The following is a 21,387-nucleotide window of genomic DNA, read 5'->3' as shown; positions in this document are numbered from 1 at the left end:
TCAAGAAATCTCAAGGCCTTAAGATCTGAGATCCTCTGGTGACAGGAGCCATTTATATAATAACAAGATGGGTAGATTTAGGCTCCCCAATCGGACCAAGGTGAGCATGGGACCCAAACACTCGCTCTCCACCTGGAATCAGCACTCATAGATGAGTGTTGGGCCTGCACTTCTGAGTCTCACCTGGAAAGTGTCATTCAGAAAAATGGTCACAGTTAACTGGCCAATAATGAAAAATACATTTTGTTGTTGTGCCAATGATCTTTTTTTTTTTTTTTTTTTTTTTTTTTTGAGACAGTTTCATTCTGTCACCCAGGCTGGAGTGAAGTGGCGTGATTTCTGCTCACTGCAACCTCCACCCGCCAGGTTCAAGCGATTCTTCTGCCTCAGCCTCCCAAGTAGCTGGGATTATAAGTGCCTGCCGCCATGCCCGGCTAATTTTTGTATTTTTAGTAGAGACAGGGTTTTGCCATGTTGGCCAGGCTGGTCTTGAACTCCTGACCTCAGGTGATCCACCCGCTTTGGCCTCCCAAAGTGCTGGGATTACAGGCATGAGTTACTGCATCCAGCCATGTGCCAGTGATCTTGACTGAACGTTCTTGCGACTTATGGGGTAGGTAAAAAGACAGCACAGGTGCATATTATTATTTTCCTTTGATATTAATCATATATTTCTGCTGAGGTCACACACTCTTCTGGAGATCATGTTTGCAATTTCTAATCAAAATAATGTGATATATGTCTTAGGAGACCATCTTATCTTTATACCTCCAGTGACTCAAGCACATGGTAGGAGCCCAATAAATGTTTGCTGAACTAATCTGAATGAGCATTTCTAAATCATCAGATCAACAATCCCTAGGATTGAAAAAGGTATTGAAAAATCAACTAGACCAAAATGCCTTTCATTAAAACAATTTTTCCCTAAGAATATCTTTTAAAATAACTGTTTTGAATTTTGCCTTCAAAGTTACTTTCCTTTTTTTTTTTTTTTTTTTTTTTTTCTTTTTTGAGATGGTCTCAGTCTGTCACACCCAGGCTGGAGTGTAGTGTGGTGTGGTGCGATCTCACCTCACTGCAGCTTTGACCTCCCTGGCTCGAGATCCTCCCACTTTAGCCTCCCAAGTAGCTGGTACTATAGGTCCATGCCACCATGTCCAGCTAATTTTATTTTTTGTACAGACAAGGTCTCACTCTGTTGCCCAGGCTGGGCTCCAACTCCTGGGCTCAAATGATCCTCCTACCTCAGCCTCTCAAAGTGCTGGGATTATAGGCATAAGCTACCATGCTGATCCAAAGTTATTTTCAAAAACCTTCTTTATAGTCCCATTTTCTAGTGCTTCTCCAAACTGACCACAGATACATGCATCTAAACATCATTAAAAGTGATGTTTCAAAATGAGATGTAACCTGTCATCAACAGGCCATGGCCCTGGCAACTTGGGTGCCTCATTCTGAGTACACTTCAGAGCTCATGAGTGATGCGCTTTATCCACTGACTTACGGGGCCCTAGGATGAGATACATAGAGTTAATGTAAGTGATTTTTTATAACCAGTTGGTATTGGGTAGCCAGTAAAAACTAAAAACTTGCAACTTTTTCCTCCTAGTCAGCACATAGATGCAATTTGCCAAGTGCTCTCTCCTATGGACTTTATAACTTTGTAAACACTCACATCATGCTCCATTGCTAGATGACCCTCTCCCTAACATAGTTAGCATAACCAAGAAAAACATATTGGGCCTACTAGTGGGCTTAGGATTTTCCCAGCGAGAAAAGGAGTCACTTTTTGAAAATAAAAGAGTGACAATGAGGAGTCATAGGGGACATGGCTTATTGACTTTCTGATGAAGGTGGCTATCTTGATGGCAAATTCCACACAGTGGGAAAAATTCAGAGCTTTTGCAAATAGGGATCCACAAAGCTAATTACATGCTGCTGTCACCAATAGTATAAACCAGAACAGTTCATTCATTTATTTTAAGCCATCAATTCCTTGCTAAGTCCCTGATGTCATTGATTTGACCCATTTGGCTAAAATTAGCTCTTCAAAAGCCAATATGAAAAATGGCCAGGTTACAGCACTGGGTGGTCATTCACCACGGGCATCATCTCATCGTGAGCCAGCAGTGCAATGTTCAGTGTAGGTCACAAGGCCATTTCTGTGGTCACCATCTACTCAAGGGTCTTGTGACTTGACCTACCCTGTCATCAGGAAGGAATGATGCCCTGTGGGAAATAACAGCCTGCTTGTCCCTGAACAACCAGCCTACTGAGCGAGTTCAAACTCCCCCAAGACACGTAGAGGAGTAAGTGTTTCCCTGCCCTATGGTTTTCATCATCTAAAACTTCGAGATCTGTAAAGCCCCTGTCACAGAGTCACTTAGCCTTTAATTCCAGTTAACACATTTCTTGAGCTCTCCTGTGGAAGGCATGCATTGGTTCATGGAAACTCACACCGAAGACTCCAAAGGCAACACATGGTTCCAATCTTGAGGCAGCTGCTTACTGCCATTGTGGAAGTCTTAATGTAAGTCCCTAAAATCAGACGGCAAATAGGTTGGGCAATGCTTGGTGACAATTGAGAGAAAGCATGTTTTTCAGATTAGGGCCCCAGGTGGTTTAAGTTGCTGGGTTACACAAGACAAAGCCCCATCATGCCAAGCCTTTCTCCTGGGTATAACCTTCCGTGTACAGTGGGCAGTGTCCCCGTTCTACAGTCTAGTGTGCAATTTCCTTGCTATTTGTCATGCTTCATCATGGCTTGGATGGCCTTCTGATAAGAGGCCCCCTCTGTAGAAATCGTGATGAGTTAATGATGTGTTTATCAGCTTCTCTCAAGGTGGTGGACAATTTGTACCAGATAATGTTTAGCTAATCAGCCCACACAAATTTAATCTTATCACTAAATAGTTCTTTTTCCAGGGAGAGCAACTGCTAAAGTGCTTTACTGTATTTCTAAGCTGTGTTTGTCATTAATGATGACATTAACAAACCTCAAATCAAGGTCTACGGAAAATTAGGCCAGTGAAATGTGATGTGCTCTATCTTAACAATAAGATCACAGATTAAGTCAACTCCTCCCACCCAGGTTTGCTTCATCTGGTTTATTACTGTATCTCTTGCTGAGACTCCTTCAGAATGGCCAACTGGAGAACCACCCCCACCACAATCAACCAATCTATCAGATGACATCAGGCACGTTCAGGGTGGTATGGCCGTAGACCAATCAGTCTATCTATACATATGTACGTACACATAGACATAAATATAGGGGGGTGTCTGTGTCTATGTGTTTTCTGCCTGCTACAAATTTAGGGGACAGGAATGGTAGGTTTCAGCTGCCTCTTTAGCAAACTGTAATGATAATATTTTTGAAGCAAATTTATCTATCTCTGCCATATTTTACCCAGCCCCAAGGATTTCCCCTAACATTTGCATACTAGCTAGTGTTCACAGGATTCACTGTATGATGCATTATGGCAGTAAGAATACAGTGTTTGACTGTTATCACCAGAAGCTAAAATAAACCACTCTAGAGTTGGAAGGAAAAGGTCTTATTTTTTGTTTTGTTGCCTTTTTAACCCCATTGCCTGATTCTTTGAGAAGAGGTCATTTTAAAGTTCTCCTGCACAGCCTGGTGGACATGCGCTAATGTGTGCAGCTGGCTTTGTGATTTGATATTGCTTTTCTAACCACATGGTGTAGCTGTGGATGGCTGGGAAGAGCCAAGCAGGCTGTAATCATGTGGAAGGGTGCATGTGTGCCTGGTGTGTGTGTGCATGGTGTGTGTGTGTGTGCGTATAAGGGTGGATTCAAGGCATGGCAGAGGGGAGGAGAAAGAACACTGAAGAAAGATACTCAGCAGCTCTTGAATCTAAGCGGCAGAGCTGTCATCAGGCTGTGCGATGGCAGCTACAGTTGTGAGGGCCACAAGACAATTTATACATACACACAGGAGAAACAACTGTAGTCTTTTTTTCTTTTTTAGTGAAGGGGTCTCACTATATTGCCCAGGCTGGTCTCAAACTTCTGGGCTCAAGTGATCCTCCCAACTTGGCCTCCCTAAGTGCTGGGATTATAGGCATGAGCCATCACACGCAGCCAAATATTTATTTATTTTTTTGCAGATGGGCTCACTTTGTTGCCCAGGCTGGAGTGCAGTAGCTCACTGCAGCCTCTGCCTCCTGGGCTTGATTCCAGGTTTTTCAGGTCCAAGCACAGTACTTGACTGCAGTCAATGGCTTTGATAATCAAGTGTCTCTATCAGTGGTTCTGAAAATGTGGTACCCAGACTGGACTGGCAGCGTCAGCATTACCTTGAAACTTGTTGGAAATGCAAATCCTTGGGCCCACCCCAGACCTATTGAGTCAAAAATTCTGAAGGCAGGGCCCAGCCATCTGTGTTTTCACAGACTCTCCAGGTGATTCCCATGTAGGCTCAAGTTGGAGGACTGCTGCTCTATATATTTTGCACACATATATTTACAACTATGTATGTGTGAGTTTGTATCCTTTCATAGGAAGAGGCAAGAACTTTTACTTTTCCAATGAGAGCAAATCCTCATTGGGAGTGGCTGTCCCCATTGGCAGACAGCATGAAAGAAGGTAGACAAGATGTCTCCATGGAAGGAGATGAGACCTGGAAGTCCCTTGAGTATGTTTTCCACTCAATGTTAATCCGGCTTCCTGCACAGGTATAATTCCACAGCTGTGATTTGGATGTTGATGGGTGCTGTGGGTTGTATATAGAACAGCTGTGTCAAAATCATGTCATCCTGTGTTTCACTGCAGGCCTGCAAGCCTTTTTTTTTTTTTTTTTTGAGACAGAGTCTTGCTCTATCTCAGGCTGGATTGCAGTGGCGCGATCTCGGCTCACTGCAGCCTCCTCCTTCCAGGTTCAAGCAATTCTCATGCCTCAGCCTCCCAAGTAGCTGGGACTACAAACACACACCTCCAAGCCTGGCTAATTTTTGTATTTTTAGTAGAGACGGAATTTCATCATTTTGGACAGGCTGGTCTGAAACTCCTGACCTCAGGTGATCTGCCCGTGTCAGCCTCCCAAAGTGCTGGGATTGTAATCTGGTCACGCTACAGGCTTTATAAGCTGTCTTTGGCAAAGAAGGCTGTTGAGAAAGCCTCCTGCAGACAACTTTCAGTTTATCCTTCTTAAGCAATGGCCCACTGAAATGTACCAGGGTGGGCCACTCCCTGGTACAAACTCTGTACTAGGCTTCTTCCAAACCACAAGAGCTATTTCAATAATTTAGTGCAGCATTGCACCACTAGACACAACAGAAGCACATCAGCAAAGGTAGAGCTGTGGCCAAGTCAGGGTGACCTTGGGGGTGAGGTAATTGGGGGAGTGGGAGGTGAGCTTGTGACCTGAGAGACCAAGCTATATATGGCTTAAGAAATTCTAGGGGTGGTCCCCCAATACACTAGGATTCACATTCTTATGTGTATAAGGTAAAGGGGTAGGTAGATGTGGTACCTGTGTGTGTATGTGAGTAATTACATATATAGCAATATCTATGTTAAACTCCTAACTTGTTAGCCAGGCATAAAAGCCTATAATCCCAGCTACTCAGGAGGCTGAGGTGGGAGGATCACTTGAGCCCAGGAGGTCGAGGCTGCAGTGAGCCATGATCACACGCCACAGCCTAGGTGACAGAGTGAGACCTTGTCTCAAAAAATAAAACGAATATATTGATAGATGCTATAACATAATTGAACCTTGAAAACATTATGCAAAGTAGAAGAAGCCAGACACAAAGAGTCACATATTATATTATTCTATTTACATGAAATATCCAGAATAGATAAATTCATAGAGGCAGAAAGCAGATTATTGGTTACCAGATATTGGTTAGGCTCTGTGGCCCTAACCTACCTTTCCAAGGTGGTTTTCTCTTTGCTCTTTCATATATGCTTCATGCAAGCCAAACTGTGACTAGCTGGGCTTTCGAGACATCCAAGCTCGACCCTACCACATCCATCCATCACGCTTTTCCCTCCATCACCCGATCTCGCTCTCACCTCCATCACCCGATCTCGCTCTCCCTCAACCTCCTGTTATTCCTGAGGCTTAATTCAAATGCGACCTTCTCCATGAAGCCTGCTGTGACCCCCTCCTCAGGCCCCCCCAGGGGGAGATCATCCCTCCAGCTCTATAGCCTCACATCACTTCACACCTCTCTTAGTGTTTATCAGTCTTACACTATAATAAGTATGGCTATTTCTCATTTTCTCCTTAGCTTGTGAGCTTTTTGAGGGCATTCTCTGTTTCTGATCACTGTGTGGTCTCCAAAGCACCCAGCCACTGCTTGGTGTTCAACATGTTTATCCTGTGAGTTAATAGCTGCCACATCACATGGAATGCTCAAACTCAAAAGATAAAAAAATATGTATAGTCAAGCTGTGGAAAACAGCTTGATGCTTCCTCAAAAAGATAAGCATAGGATTACCATATAACCCACCAATTCCACTCTCAGGTGTATACCAAAATAATTGAAAACAGGCATTCAAACAAACACTTGTACACAGATATTTATAGCAATACTAGTCACAATAGCCCAAAAGTGGAAATAACCCAAATGCCTATCAATGGATGAATGGATAAACAAAAGTATGGTATATCCATACAATGTAATATCATTCAACAATAAAAAGGAATGAAGTGGCTGGGCTTTGTAGCTCATGCCTGTAATCCCAGCATTTTGGGAGGCTGAGGTGGGAGCATCACTTGAGGCCAGGAGTTCAAGACCAGCCTGGCAACATAGGAAGACTCTCTCTCTGCAAAAAAATAAAAAATTGGCTGGGCATGGTGGTACACACCTATAATCCCAGCTACTCTGGAGGCTGAGGTGGGAGGATCACTTGAGCCCAGGAGGTCGAGGCTGCAGTGAGCCATGATCACGAGCCACTGCACTCCAGCCCAGATGGCACAGTGAGACTTTGTCTCAAAAGATAAAAATAAAACGAATGCATTGATACATGCTATAACATAATTGAACCTTGAAAACATTATGCAAAATAAAAGCCAAACATAAAAAGTCACATATTATATGATTCTATGTACATGAAATTTCCAGAATAGATAAATCCATAGAGGCAGAAAGCAGGTTATTGGTTACTAGGGACTGGGAGGAGGGAGAAATGGGAGTGACCACTTAATGGGTTATAGGGTCTCATTTTGGGGTAATGAAAATGTTTCAAAGCTAGATAGAGGTGATAGTTGCACAACATTGTGAATATACTAAATGCCACTGAACTGTTCACCTTTAAATGGTTAATTTTAGTTATATGAATTTCATCTCAATTAAAAAACAGTCCGCCGGGCGCATTGGCTCTCGCCTGTAATCCCAGCACTTTGGGAGGCCAAGCCGAGTGGATCACGAGGTCAGGAGATCGAGACCATCCTGGCCAATGTGGTGAAACCCTGTCTCTACTAAAAATACAAAAATTAGCCAGGTGTGGTGATGTGCACCTGTATTCCCAGCTACCCAGGAGGCTGAGGCAGGAGAACAGCTTGAACCTGGGAGGTGGAGGTTGTAGTGAGCCAAAATTGCGCCACTGCACTCCAGCCTGGCGACAGAGCGAGACTCTGTCTTAAAAAAAAAAAAAAAAAAAAAAAGTCAGTGGCATAAAAGTATTCCTTTTTCACTTTAGAGAAACTGAACTGATTTTTATAGGATGATGTAATATTTTATCCCAAATATCAGATCCTAGAATAGATTAAGTATTGGTTGCATTTCCATGGCAATTTCTTCCCTCCTCCCAAATCACCTTGCCAAGGGCCTGCCACCACTCGCCTTGTAGCATCTGGTCTCACCAAATGCGAGCACAGCTCCCCACTTAAAGCAGGATCCACTTTTCAGCTTCCTGTTCCTGTGTCCAGGTGCCCCAGAGAGGAAGCCAGCACTCAGACTCCACAGCTGGCATTGCAGAGCCCATTGACAAGCATGGGTTTTTCCTATCTTTTATCCAAGGTGTCTTGGTGGTAAAAACTGAGTTTTTTCTTTGTTATAATGGAAGTTGTTCCTTTGTTTCAGAGTAGATGGGTCCAGTGCTTTCCTGGAAGCCCCATTTTCCACTCACTCCTGCTTATATTCTTAGTTCATAGGCTGAAGCCGGCTGACATCAACGTAATTGGAGCCCTGGGTGACTCTCTCACAGTAAGTGACCCTGATGCAGAAGGGGGCAGGAGAGGAAAAGATTTTGACTAATATGAGAACCTGGAGAGGAAAATGGAGAGAGAAGGTCTCACGCCTGGCTCTTAGATGCTGCCATCTCGGGTCCTGATCTCCATCTCTCCATTGTCCAACCCACCCTGGCATTCAACAGCATTCCCTTCCCATCATGGTTTCCCACCTCCATTCTGGTCTCATCTTCCTCCCCCAATGCTGAGATGAAGGAGAGAGCAGGAAGTGGAGGGATGCCAGAGGGATTGTGGGTGACAGGAGTGACCTACCCCAAGTCACACAGCTGGTCAGCGGTGGGGCAGGATTGGACAAGATCTCCAGACCATGGTGTAGAACTCCTCCAAGGATCCAGTGCTTTGTTTTGTCCATGTAGAAAAGCTAAGGGAAGGTACCAGAAAGAGGGGTGAAGAGATGATGAGACAGGGCAAGTGCTAATGGGGGCAGGGAGGTGGGGGAGGGTGGGAAGACGGGAGTCTGTGGAAGAGGCAGATAGGCCAGAGATGTTCCAAACCCACTTCTGCATCTACCCCCGGGTGACACCCCAGACCCTGCAAAGCACTATCCATGAAAAGCAGAATCAGGCCCTTGAGAGCCTGGGGGCTGGGGGTCCTAGACACAGCTTCCATTCAGCAGCCTCTCATCAGAGTCCAGCTGCTATTCTCTGGGCCAATAGAATACAGGGTCTCCAGCTGAATCCTCCCCAAGAACAAGCAGACACCTCTCATGTCTATGGTCTATCACGGTGATATCATTCCACTCAGTGGGATGTATCTTCATGACAAAAGCCTGCGAGGTATGACTTTCTTTAGATTCAACCAATAAAGGCTGGGCCCAGTGGCTCACATCTATAATCCCAGCACTTTAGGAGGCCAGGGTGGGAGGATCACTTGAGGCCAAGAGGTTGAGACCAGCCTGGGCAACACAGCAAGACTCCATCTCTACAAAAATGGAAAAAAAAAAAAAAAAAAAAAAAGAAATAGCTGGGCACAGTGGCTTACATCTGTAATCCCAGCACTTTAGGAGGCCAGGGCAGAAGGATCACTTGAGGCCAGGGGGTCAAGGTGAGCCTGGGCAACAAAGCAAGACCCAATCTCTACAAAAAAAAAAAAAGAAAAAAAATTAAGCATGGTGGCACATGCCTATAGTCCCAGCTACTTGAAAGGCTGGGGCTGGAAGATCACTTGAGCTCAGGATTTCAAGGCTGCAATGAGCTACAATGGTGCAACTACACTCCAGGCTAGACAACAGAGCAAGGCCCTGCCTCTAAATCAATAAGAAGGTGAATGAAGCTGGGCAAGGTGAAGTGCCTAAGGTCACACAGCTTGTAAGTGCTCGAGCCAGGATCAAAATTCAAGGATCCTGACCCTAAGTCCAGGGCCCTATCCCTGTGCTGTGGCAGCCTCCTCCATGGCCCCTCAGCCACTCTTTACCCCAAAGGCCTGACTGCTCATAACCTCCCAGGAAGGACTGGCAGGCTGGGCCTTAGCAGCTTCATACACTGCTTATCCCAACCTCTTCCTGCCCGGCAGGGCCTGACATCACCTGCTCCCAATTCCTTGGTCTCCTTGAAGATACTCTTAGGACAAGGGGTCATCACATCTTGGCACAGCTGATCAGGGGTTCCTAGGGAGGCAGCACTTTGGGTGTGAACCTGCCTGGCAGGTAGCAAAGGAACTGGGCACCAGAGAGCAGGGATGACACGTGGGGGGGCCTCTCGTGGAGGCCAGCCTTCACCCCCAACTGCCTGGGAGGCCAGTCTCAGCATGCCCTTCAAAATGCTCAGAAACAACGTGCTTTAGGCAAGGGACATGCACCTGGAGAGTGTCCACGTTGTGCTTTCTTCAGCTGACGATGGCTATGTGGGATTTCATTTTATTACTACATTTTAAACTGTGCATAGGTGAGATATATTGGTATAAAAGGATAATGCTATATTTCCTTTTATAATATACTTCACAACTTTAAAAAAATGAGAAAACCAGGACCCTGAAATGTATCCTTTTGAAAAGGTACAGTCTAATTTCAAGAGCACTTTTGCTAGACAAGTTTCACTTGGTCTTGGCCTAGGCTGGGTTTCTTAGAATGAAGCAGAGCTGTGAACAGCACCAGGCATTCCCAGTGGGCGCTCTCACTCATCTCTGAAAAGGCAGGGCGCATATGGAGACATGGTGCCATCTAGACCCTAGATCCCAGAGAGTGCCCAGGTGGTCCTGGCCAGCATAAGAACATAGACCTTTTGGCAGGCAGGCAGAGGAGGACCACTGGGGAAAGCAGAGAAACTCACCCCTTCATTGTTTCCTCTCAGGCAGGCAATGGGGCCGGGTCCACACCTGGGAATGTCTTGGACGTCTTGACTCAGTACCGAGGCCTGTCCTGGAGGTGAGTGAGGGTGTGGCAAGGCCCCAAAAACCCCTTCATTGCAGAGCAAGGAAAACGCCCTGAGCGTTCTAGAAAACAACGCCTTAAGCGAAGGGTGGGCCACTTTGTTCTTTTCTATGACCAACTTCTAGGTTTAATTTGAAAAAGGTATTCACCAGCCTCCTCAAACCACTACATTGCCCAAAACAGTAGCTGAGCCTTGAGCCAGGAGTCTAGAAGAGAAACTACATAAATGTTTGGGTTGGAAATGCTTCTCTGGCTTCCATTTCTCCCTCTGTGATATGATCTCAGAAGGAGGCAGTGGCCTGAGTGATGCACAGATCATTGCCTTTGGAACCAGATTTGTAGCTGAGCCCTAGCTGCCCAGTTGGATGTAACCTTGGGCAAGTTCCCTAACCTCTCTGAGCTTCTCTCCTCATCTCTGATGTGGAAATAATGCTACTACCTGAGCACTGTCTGAGGACTAGAAAGAATTTAAGTGTCCAGCACAGTGCTTGACGCTAAGTATCTGGTAGTTGGCATTGTTATTATAGGGCCTTTATTTTGCAGATGAGGAAACAAGGCTCAGAGAGGGCAAGTAACCTGACCAAGATCACACAGCCAGAAGGTAAAAGATCAGGAAGCAGAGCAGATGCTTCCTGGCCCCTACCAGTGCATTCCCTTATCATGTATCACTTTGGGCAGGCTTATTTCTGCTCTGTATGTGATCAAACCTCTGCTGCAAGCCCGGGCAGGTTTGGTGTTTCCTCAGCTGGAATCTGGCATCTCTATCTGACACCTGCTTTAACCTGAGTGCCGAGTCTCTGGCATCCTTCCTCACGTTGCAGCACAGTTAAACCCAAACATTTGGGGAACCTTTTAGATGCTCCTAGACACCCTTGGCACAGAATGGGGTGCGGGGTGTGGAAAAGCAGGGAATCCAATCCACTCTGGAATGCTGCATATTTGCATGCCTAGAAACCCTTCTAACTTTGATCACCTTGGAATTTTATTATTGGCTTGGAAGATGGCTGACTCTCTAGAAGACACCTTTTAAAAACGGCTTTTCCAAGCCAAGCAGGAAGAGAAAAGAGAAAAAATAGGGCCAACTTTTTAAAAACTACGTTTACACCAATAATATTAACGCACGCTGCAGTGGCTAGTTGGAAAGGGGCTGGCAGACGAGGGACTACGTCCCCTTTGAAAGCAGGGGTGCAAGGAACCAACTTACCTCCCCTGCCCCAACATCAGCGAAAATCAGCCGCCAGTTTAAAGCTGGCGTTTTGTTTGCATGTGCTGGCCTATGGGGAGAGGAGTCGTATTCTGGTTTGCTTTTTCCGTTTTTCTACTGAAGTGATGGGGAAAGGGCAAGCTCCAAGCCCCCGGGCTGTTTCTCGGGAGACGGGCGTTTCTGGCTAGTGTCTGAAGGGTCTCGGCGTGGCTGGCATTTTAACCCTTCATTTTCTTTCTTGGACCCACGATACAGCGTCGGCGGAGATGAGAGCATCGGCACCGTTACCACCCTGGCGAGTGAGTACGCGGCGGCGGCCGGGCTGTTTGGTTTGGGGCGGCCCCTGCACGCTTCCCGCTCCCCCTGCAGATGGCGCGAGCCTCGGGAGGAGCCCCGGCTGCAGGAGCCCGCTAAATTCACCAGGGGGCGCTGCCTCCCGAGACTGCCGCCTAGCTCCGCTTCCGACAGTGACGAAAGCCTTAGAGTTGGTGGAGCGGGGTTCGGGGCTTGGGGGCCGGGAGCGGGGAGGTGTCAAAAAGAAATTGTCTTTGACCAAGGAAGGAAGAAAGTAAAGCGGGGAAAAAGATCACATCTTAGTGCAAGTCATTAAAAAGTGATTCAATAACCTGGCATGAGATTAGAGAGAATAAAGAAAAGTGATTCAAGAAAGAAGAAAAGGAAACCCGGGTGTGCCTTTCCAAGCAAATCACCCCCGCGAGAGGCATCGATCCAGGCACCTGGGGCGCAGGCACAGCTGCGCACAGATATTGAATTGCGGGGTTGCTGTAGGAACCGCTGCTATTGCCGCAGGAGGAGATGAAGTTACCTTGTGCAGGCTGTGCAGACACAGCCATTTTGGGACTCAACACTTTCCTTAATTTACTTCCCACCAACCTTCTCGGAATGATTTCTTTCTTTCTTTTTTTTTTTTTTTTTTTTTTGAGATGGAGTCTCCCTCTGTTGCCAGGCTGGAGTGCAGTGGCGCCATCTCGGCTCACTGCAACCTCCGCCTCCCGGGTTCAAACGTTTCTCCAGCCTCAGCCTCCTGAGTAGCTGGGACTACTGGCCCCCGCCACCACATCCAGCTAATTTTTGTATTTTTAGTAGAGACAGGGTTTCATCATGTTGGCCAGGATGGTCTTGATCTCCTGACTTCGTGATCCGCCCGCCTCGGCCTCCCAAGGTGCTGGGATTACAGGCGGAATGATTTTTTTAAAGCCTGATTATATTCTCTGAAGGGTCTGATCTTATCTTTTTAAAATTCTCCCCAGTGCATACACATCTCCCTGCTTGTTCTTAAAGTATGCAGGCGATACATGTTTAAATTGAATTCTTCCCCTGGAATCTTCTGGCTGATAATTTTGCCTGGGAGGAATTTAATTGGTCCCATTCTCGTTTACTTTCCTGGTACATAGCCTTTTGTAATATATCTTTAGAAGCTAACAACTTGAAGCCACCAAGACTTGGATGAGGAGGACATCGTAGCTTAATCTCTACATAGGCAGAGCAGAGCTGAGCAGACTTCGCGTTATCTGTTTTGGTTATTTGTAAATCCTGTTGAATTTAGGTAGACAGGGTTCTGTGCCACAAGCACTCCCTGCCTTCTTTATATCTAGGTCTACACACATGAGCTATAAATCAGTTCCTCTATTGCTAGGAGATGGTTCAGGGTGCTTTTGTGAGTGTGATGAACTTGGCTGTGGGATGGCCCAATGTATGCAAAAGCTTTCTGGGCTCTCTACTTCCCATCCTCGTATTATGGACAAGATAATTGGATAATATTTGGCTTCACCTCTTTCACCAAAGTAATTTACAAAGGATTGAGACAATGTCACCCCGCAGGTGGATGACTCCCCTGACACACTTAGCCCAGAAATGGATTATCCGCTATTTAGACTCTTCTTGCTACAGATGTGAAGACTATTTGATTGTAGGGGCTAGATAATCCAGGGGGAAGTAACTATATGGAAATGTGTTAGAAAACTCATAAGAATGTAAGGGTAGAACAGAATCCCCGTTCAACCCCCTGTTCAATTTAATCCAGCAAATATTCCAGTGCTGAGGGCTTGGAAAATAGGAGAACAGTGCTCCGATGACATCACCGAAGTCTCTTTGGCAGCATGTCTTCCTAAAGACAGACACATGACTAATATTTATAGATGTGTACAAAGCTTAGGGGAAAATAAACATAGAGGCTGTTAACCCTGTCTTCTGAAAAGGAGCGTCAAAAATTAGAATTCGTCAGGTAAGGAAAGGGGAGACAATGTTCCTGGCAGAGAGAACTGCCTGCACCAGCAAGTCGTTGCCCTATCCAATGTGCGGTTCCTCCCTATGATATGCTTGCTAAGTAGCTGGGTAGGCTGGGCTGAGTTACTTCTACCTCCTAGGGAACCTGCCACCTCCTAGGACAAACCATTCCACTTTCAAATCGCTCAGGTGATTTCATAGTCCTTTCTTCTCTTGAATAGAAATCAGAGCAATTTCCATTTATTAGTGTAATATCCCCAAACCTCAAGGAATGAGTCCAGTCCATCTGTGCTGAGTAAACCTGCAGCAGTGCTGGGTTCTAGCAAGCACTCTGCTGAATGGGGCCCTAAAGTCCTGGCTGCTACCCGGCCAGTTTCTTTCTCACATCCTAACAGATTGTGAGACAGCGGGGGCAAGTGCCCTTGTGTTGGAGCTGAGAGACCAGCCATTCTCAGCAGCTACATGTCTTTGAACAAATCTCCAAGCTTGTCTGAACTTCGTTTTATTTCTAATTCAGTCCATAATCATGTATTAAGCATTATGTGAGGCCCTAGGGTATATATAGACCCTGCTCTCAGGATGCTCAGCCAAGTTGGAAAGATGAAAAAGTGAAAAGTGTGGATCCATATTAGTAAAGGCAATTAGAATGCATGAGATTGCAGAGTTCAACAAAACTGACAAAACTTTAGACTGGCAAAAGGAAGGGGGAATGAAAATCAAGAATGAAAGAGGAGATACTACCAACCTTACAGAAATAAAAAGGATTCTTAGAGAATACCATGAACAAATTGTATGCCAATAAATCAGAAAACTTGGATGAAATGGACAAATTCCTAGAAAGGCACAAACTACTGAAATTGACTCCATAAAAAGTAGAAAATCTGAGGCTGGGCGCGGTGGCTCACGCCTGTAATCCCAGCACTTTGGGAGGCTGAGGCAGGCAGATCACGAGGTCAGGAGATCGAGACCATCCTAGCTAACATGGCGAAACCCTGTCTCTACTAAAAATATAAAAAATTAGCCAGGCATGGTGGCGGGCGCCTGTAGTCCCAGCTACTCGGGAGGCTGAGGCAGGAGAATGGCATGAACCCTGGAGGCAGAGCTTGCAGTGAGCCGAGATCGCGCCACTGCACTCCAGCCCAGGCAACAGAGAGAGACTCCATCTCAAAAAAAATAATAATAATAGAAAATCTGAATAGATTTATAATAAGCAAAGAGATTGAATTAATAATTTTAAAACTTCCCACCAAAAAAAGCCCAGACTGTCTCTGACTTCGCTGGTGAATTCTATCAAACATTAGTATCAATTACCAGTTCTTCACAAACTCCTCCCAAAAACAGAGGAGGAAGGAATGCTTCACAACTCATTCTATGAGTTTTACCCTGATAGCAAAATAAGACAAGGACATCACAAGGGAAGAAAAGTATGACCAGTAAGTATTATGAATGTAGACCCAGAAATCCTATGCAAAATGCTAGCAAACAAAATCCAGCAATATAAAAAAAGAAGAGTATACCTCATGACTAAGTGGAATTAGCCCAGGAATACAAGGTTAGTTTTCAACCTCAAAATCAATTAATGTAATATTCTATGTCAATAGGATAAAAGACCAAAACCACACATGATGATCATCTCAATGGATCAGAAAAAGCGTTTAACAAAAATCTAACACCACTTCATGATAGAAACACTCAATAAAGGCCGGGCGCAGTGGCTCACGCCTGTACTACCAGCACTTTGGGAGGCCTAGGTAGGTGGATCGCTTGAAGTCAGGAGTTAGAGACTAGCCTGGCCAACATGGTGAAACCCTGTCTCCACTAAAAACACGAAAATTAGTTGGGTGTGGTGGCGGGTGCCTGTAATCCCAGCTGCTTGGTAGGCTGAGGCATAAGAATAGCTTGAGCCTGGGAGGCAGAGGTTGCAGTGAGCTGATATTGTGCCACTTCACTCCAGCCTGAGTGACAGAGTAAGACTGTCTCTAAATAAATAAAGTAAAAAGAACACTGAACAAATTAGGGATAGAAGGAAAATTCCTCACTCTGATAAAGGGTATCTTTTAAGAGCCCACAGCTGACATCATAGGCAATGGTGACAGATGGAATGCTGCCCCCTCTCTCTGATATCAGGAGTAAGACAAGGATGCATGCTCTTGCCACTTTTATTCAACATCACACTGCCCATGGCAGTGAGGCAAGAAAATGACAGAACAAGTACCAAGATTGGAAATAAAGAAATAAAACCACTTCTATTTAAAGGTGACATGATATTATATAGAGACTATCCCAAGAAATCCACTAAAAATTATTAGAGCTAATAAATGAGTTCAGTGATTGCAAGGTACAAACCAATATACAAAAATCAAGTATAATTCTTTATACTAGCAATTAATGTGAAAATGAAATTAATTCTATTTACAATAGCATCAAAAATAATAAAAGGAATAAATTTAACCAAATTTAACCAAAAAAGAGCATCTCTTTTACTCTTAAGATCACAAAACATTGCTGAAAGAAATTAAAGACCTAAATAAGTAGAAAAACATCTGACACTCATGGATGAGAAGATTTAATATTCTTGATAATACTCCCCAAATCAATCTACGGATTCAATGTGATCCCTATCAAAATTCCGGCTAGCTCCTTTGCAGATATTTGCAGGCTGACCCTAAAATTCACGTGGAAATTCAAGGGACCCAGAATATCCCAAGAAATCTAGAAAAGAACAAATTCATAGGATTCATACTTACCAATTTCAAAACTTACTATAAAGCTATAGTAATCAAGACATGTGGTACTAGCATAAGGATAGACATATCGAACAATGGACTAAGATTGAGAGTCAGAAATTAAACTCTCATATTCGTGGTTAACTCATTTTCAGCAAGGATGCCAGAACCAATGGGGGAAAGAATAGTCTTCAATAAACTGTGCTGAGACAACTAGATAGTTACACACAGAAAAATGAGGTTGAACTCCTACCTCACACTTTATGCAAAAATTCACTCAAAATGAATCATAGACCTAAATGTAAGAGCTAAAACTAACTCTAGGAAGAAAATATAGGAGCAAATCTTTATGATCTTGAGCTAAACAAAGTCTTCTTAGATATGCCACTAAGAGCACAAGTGAAAAAAGAAAAAAAAATCGATATTTTGCGCTTCAAAGGATATCATATCGTATATCAAAGAAAGTAAAGACAACCCAAAGAGTGGAAGAAAACACTTGCCAATCCTATATCTAATAAGAAACTTATGTCTAGAAATTATAAATAACTCTTAGAACTCAATAATAAAAAGATAACCCAGTTAAAATTGGGCAAAGGATCTGAATAGACATTTTTGCACAGAAGATATGCAAATGGCTAGCAAACACTTGAAAATATGCTCAACATCAGTAGCCATCAGTGCAAATCAAAACCACCATGAGATACCAGTTCACATCCACTAGCATGGTTATAATAGGAAGACATGATAAGTGTTGACAAGGAGGTGGAAAAATGGAAGCCCTCATAAACTGCTGGTGGGAATGTAAAAATGGTGCAGCTGCTTTGGGAAAAGTCCTGGCAGTTCCTCAAAAGGTTAAACAGGGTTAGGGTTAGGGTTAAACAGAGTTTAACCTTTTCCACTCTTAGATATATATCCAAGAGAAATCCACACAAAAACTTATACACAAATGTTCATAGCAGCATTTTTCATAATACCCAAAATGTGGAAGTAACTCCAAAGCCCCATCAACTGAAGAATGGATAAATAAAATGTGGTGTATCCATCCAGTGGAATATCATTCAACAATAAAAATGAATGCAGTACAGTTGCATGCTACAATATGGGTGAATGTTGACAACCGTACGCTAAGGGAAAGAGGCCAGTCACAAAAGGTATGTTGGGGTATATGATTTCATTCATATGAAATGGCCTGAATAAGCAAAACTACAGAGACAGAGTAGATCCATGATTGCCACAAGGTTGCAGGGAATGGGGAGTGACTGCTAGTGGGTACTGGGTTTCTTTCTGGGGTGATAAAAATGTTCTAAAGTTGATTACATGGTGATGATTGTACAACTGTGTGAATATGCTAAAAGTTATTGAACTGTATACTTTCAATTGGTAAATTTTATGGTAAGTGAGTTATATCTCAGTAAAGTTAGTCTATGGTTAGAAAAAAAGAAAAATACATGAGAAAAGCCTGTAACCCAGACTCACATTTCTTCAACAATAATTGAAACATCTGTCGTGTGCTGCCCTGTCGTTAAGCGCCATCCTGCTGAACATTTTCTTCCCACGCTGAGTGAAGGTTGGGGTAAGAGTAGGGGCTGTGGAGTGGGGACTCTGCTCCCTAACACCCACTGGTGCTTATCAAAGGAATTTGAAGATTGCTTTGCGGTAGTCACTAAGCGTGTCTTTTCCTTGTATTTGCAGACATCCTCCGGGAATTCAACCCTTCCCTGAAGGGCTTCTCTGTTGGCACTGGGAAAGAAACCAGTCCTAATGCCTTCTTAAACCAGGCTGTGGCAGGAGGCCGAGCTGAGTAAGCGGGGGTGACCGGGGCGGTGAACAGCACAGGTCCTCTAGGGACCAGGGGTGGGCTTGGCCTAAACTGGCTTTATGGCTGAAGGTTGAAGGGCTTTGTCAGGGGAAAGGGTTTCAGGGCCAAAGCCTGGACAGAGCTCTCTTGGAGGTGTCAAGAAATCTGTGAGCCTACCCTAACACCCACCTCCAGAAACTAGTCACAATGGACTCTGATGCCAGGCATATGCTCTGCGCAGATTACTTTGCCTGTCTGTTAATCTCACTTAAGACATAGGTTATAAGCAGGCTCACTCTGCGTCCCAGTTGTCACTGCTATGTCACTGCTGTTTCAGAGTCCTGCTCTCCCTCCCTTCCTCAGCTGTGCCTTTCGGGCTCTAAACTCTGCATCCTTCCAGTGTCCTGGGAAGAGCACCAGCCCTGGGAGGGGAGGACCTGAGTACGAGCCCGGTTTCCTCCCTGGCCTCTCTAAGCCTCAGACTCTGAGAGGTGGGGCTGGTTAGGAACCTGTCCCACAGGGCGGTCATGAAGCTCAAATGCCTATTGGATATGAAAGTTCTGGTGAGCTGTAAATAGTGTACATGTGACACATGTTGGTCAAAATGGTGGTCCTGGCAGTAATGCAGCAAGGTGGCAGGCCCACCTAGGGGAAACATCAGTGAGCACAGCCATCACTGTCATAGTCCCTGGGCACGGCCAGGCCGGTCCTCAAGAGTGGGCAGGTCAGCTTTCCTAGGTCCCATCCCTCCACTGCATTCCAAGATTCCAGGGCCTTGAGTGCTGCTTGAGGTTTGCTGCCTGGTCAGAGAGCAAGTGAATGCCATACCTAATCAATGAAAAATAAAATTGGATGATCCTTTCTTTCCTGTACTATTTGTATTTATTTTTAATTTTTATTTCAACACTTTTTGGGGTACAGGTAGTTTTTGGTTACATGAGTAAGTTGTTTAGTGGTGATTTCTGAGATTTTGGTGTACCTGTCACCTGAGCAGTGTACACTGTACTCAATATGTAATCTTTAATCCCTCACCACCCCCCCACCCTTCCTCTCTGAGTCCCCAAAGTCCATTATATCATTCTTTTTTTTTTTTTTTTTTTTGAGACAGAGTCTTGCTCTGTTGCCCAGGCTGGAGTACAGTAGTGTGATCTCAGCTCACTGCAACCTCCACCTCCCAGGTTCAAGGGATTTTCCCATCTCAGCCTCCCAAGTAGCTGGGATCACAGGCACACATCACCATTCCCGGCTAATTTTTTTTGTTGTTGTTGTATTTTTCGGTAGAGACAGGGTTTCACCATGTTGGCCAGGCTGGTCTTGAACTCCTGACCTCGAGTGATCTGCCCGCCTAGGCCTCCCAAAGTGTTGGGATTACAGGCGTGAGCCACCATGCCTGGCCCATTATATCATTCTTATGCCTTTGCGTCCTCATAGCTTTGCCCTCCCACTTAGAAGTGAGAACATACAATATGTGGTTTTCCATTCCTGAGTTACTTCACTTAGAATAATGGCTTCCAGCTCCATCCAAGTTACTGCAAATGACATTATTTCATTCCTTTTTATGGCTGAGTAGTATTCCATGTGTATATATACCACATTTTTTTATCCACTTATTGGTTGATGAGCACTTAGGTTGGTTCCATATCTTTGCAATTGCAAATTGTGCTGCAATAAACATGCATGTGCATGTGTCTTTTTCATGTAATGACTTATTTTCCTTTGGGTAGATACCCAGAAGTGGAATGGCTGGATCGAAGGGTAATTCTACTTTCAGTCTTTAAGGAATCTCCACACTGTTTTCCATGGTGGTTGTGCTAGTTTACATTCCCGCCAGCAGTGTAAAAGTGTTCCCTTTCACCATATCCAGGCCAACATCTATTATTTTTTGACTTTTTAATTATGGCTGTTCTTGCAGGAGTAAAGTGGTATCTCATTGTTTTAATTTGCATTTCCCTGGCACTTTTGGTTATGTTGAGCATTTTTTAATGTTTGTTGGCTGGTTGTATATCTTCTTTTGAGAATTGACCATTCATGCCCTTTGCCCACTTTTTGATGGGATTATTTGGATTTTTTAGATCCTATTTTTAATCACAAACATCACACTACCATGTGGTTCCTAGGACTCATGTGGTTTGGTTCCTAGATTTCCTGACATCCTTCCAGCTCTCAGCACCATCCTGAGACCATGAGCCACCTAAGTAGCTTGCTTATTCATTGCCAGTGGGAAAGGTGACAGAGTATCCAAAGTAATGGCTAACACAAACCCCAATAGGTTTTGTTTGTTTGTTTGAGACAGAGTCTCATTCTGTTGCCCAGGCTGGAGTGCAGTGGCGCAATCTCGGCTCCCTGCAACCTCCGCCTCCCAGATTCAAGAGATTCTCCTGCCTCACCCTCCTGAGTAGCTGGGACTACGAGAGCATTTTTTTTGTATTTTAGTAGAGACAGGGTTTCACTGTGTTAGCCAGGATGGTCTCGAGCTCCTGACCTCATGATCTGCCTGCCTCGGCCTCCCAAACTGCTGGGATTACAGGTGTGAGCCACCGTGCCCAGCAGGCCCAATAGGTTTTATGATGAATTCTGGGGCTTTCTTTTCCTTTTGATGGGGATAGGGTTAAAAGGCTACAGGTTTACTGCTTTAATAGTACCATAATCTTGCTTTTTCCAAGCATATGTGGGCTGGTAGTATAAGAGGAAAGACAGTTGTAAGCATGATTAGGTCAGGGAGGCATCCAAGAATGAAACCTTAGAGTCAAGAGCATACAAGTAACGAAAATGAGTGTGATTCATATGGCCCTGGGTTTCTGTCCTTGCATTGCCAGAGGCCTT

The 21,387-nt window shown here is 44.6% G+C and overlaps 1 protein-coding gene across 1 annotated transcript in view; it reads left to right on the top strand.

Moving 5' to 3' along the window:
- Positions 1 to 21,387, top strand: part of PLB1 (phospholipase B1) — a 119,144-nt gene that overhangs the window by 29,897 nt on the left and 67,860 nt on the right. The window contains exons 15-18 of the mRNA XM_054476049.2: positions 8,119 to 8,177; positions 10,510 to 10,583; positions 12,049 to 12,092; positions 18,459 to 18,567. Of these exons, the coding sequence (XP_054332024.1) occupies positions 8,119 to 8,177; positions 10,510 to 10,583; positions 12,049 to 12,092; positions 18,459 to 18,567 (286 nt within the window). The remainder of the gene's footprint in view (positions 1 to 8,118; positions 8,178 to 10,509; positions 10,584 to 12,048; positions 12,093 to 18,458; positions 18,568 to 21,387) is intronic.

The sequence above is a fragment of the Pongo pygmaeus genome, chromosome 12, assembly GCF_028885625.2.
Source record: "Pongo pygmaeus isolate AG05252 chromosome 12, NHGRI_mPonPyg2-v2.0_pri, whole genome shotgun sequence".
Lineage (NCBI taxonomy): Eukaryota > Metazoa > Chordata > Mammalia > Primates > Hominidae > Pongo > Pongo pygmaeus.
This window is presented reverse-complemented; position numbering and strand designations above follow the sequence as displayed.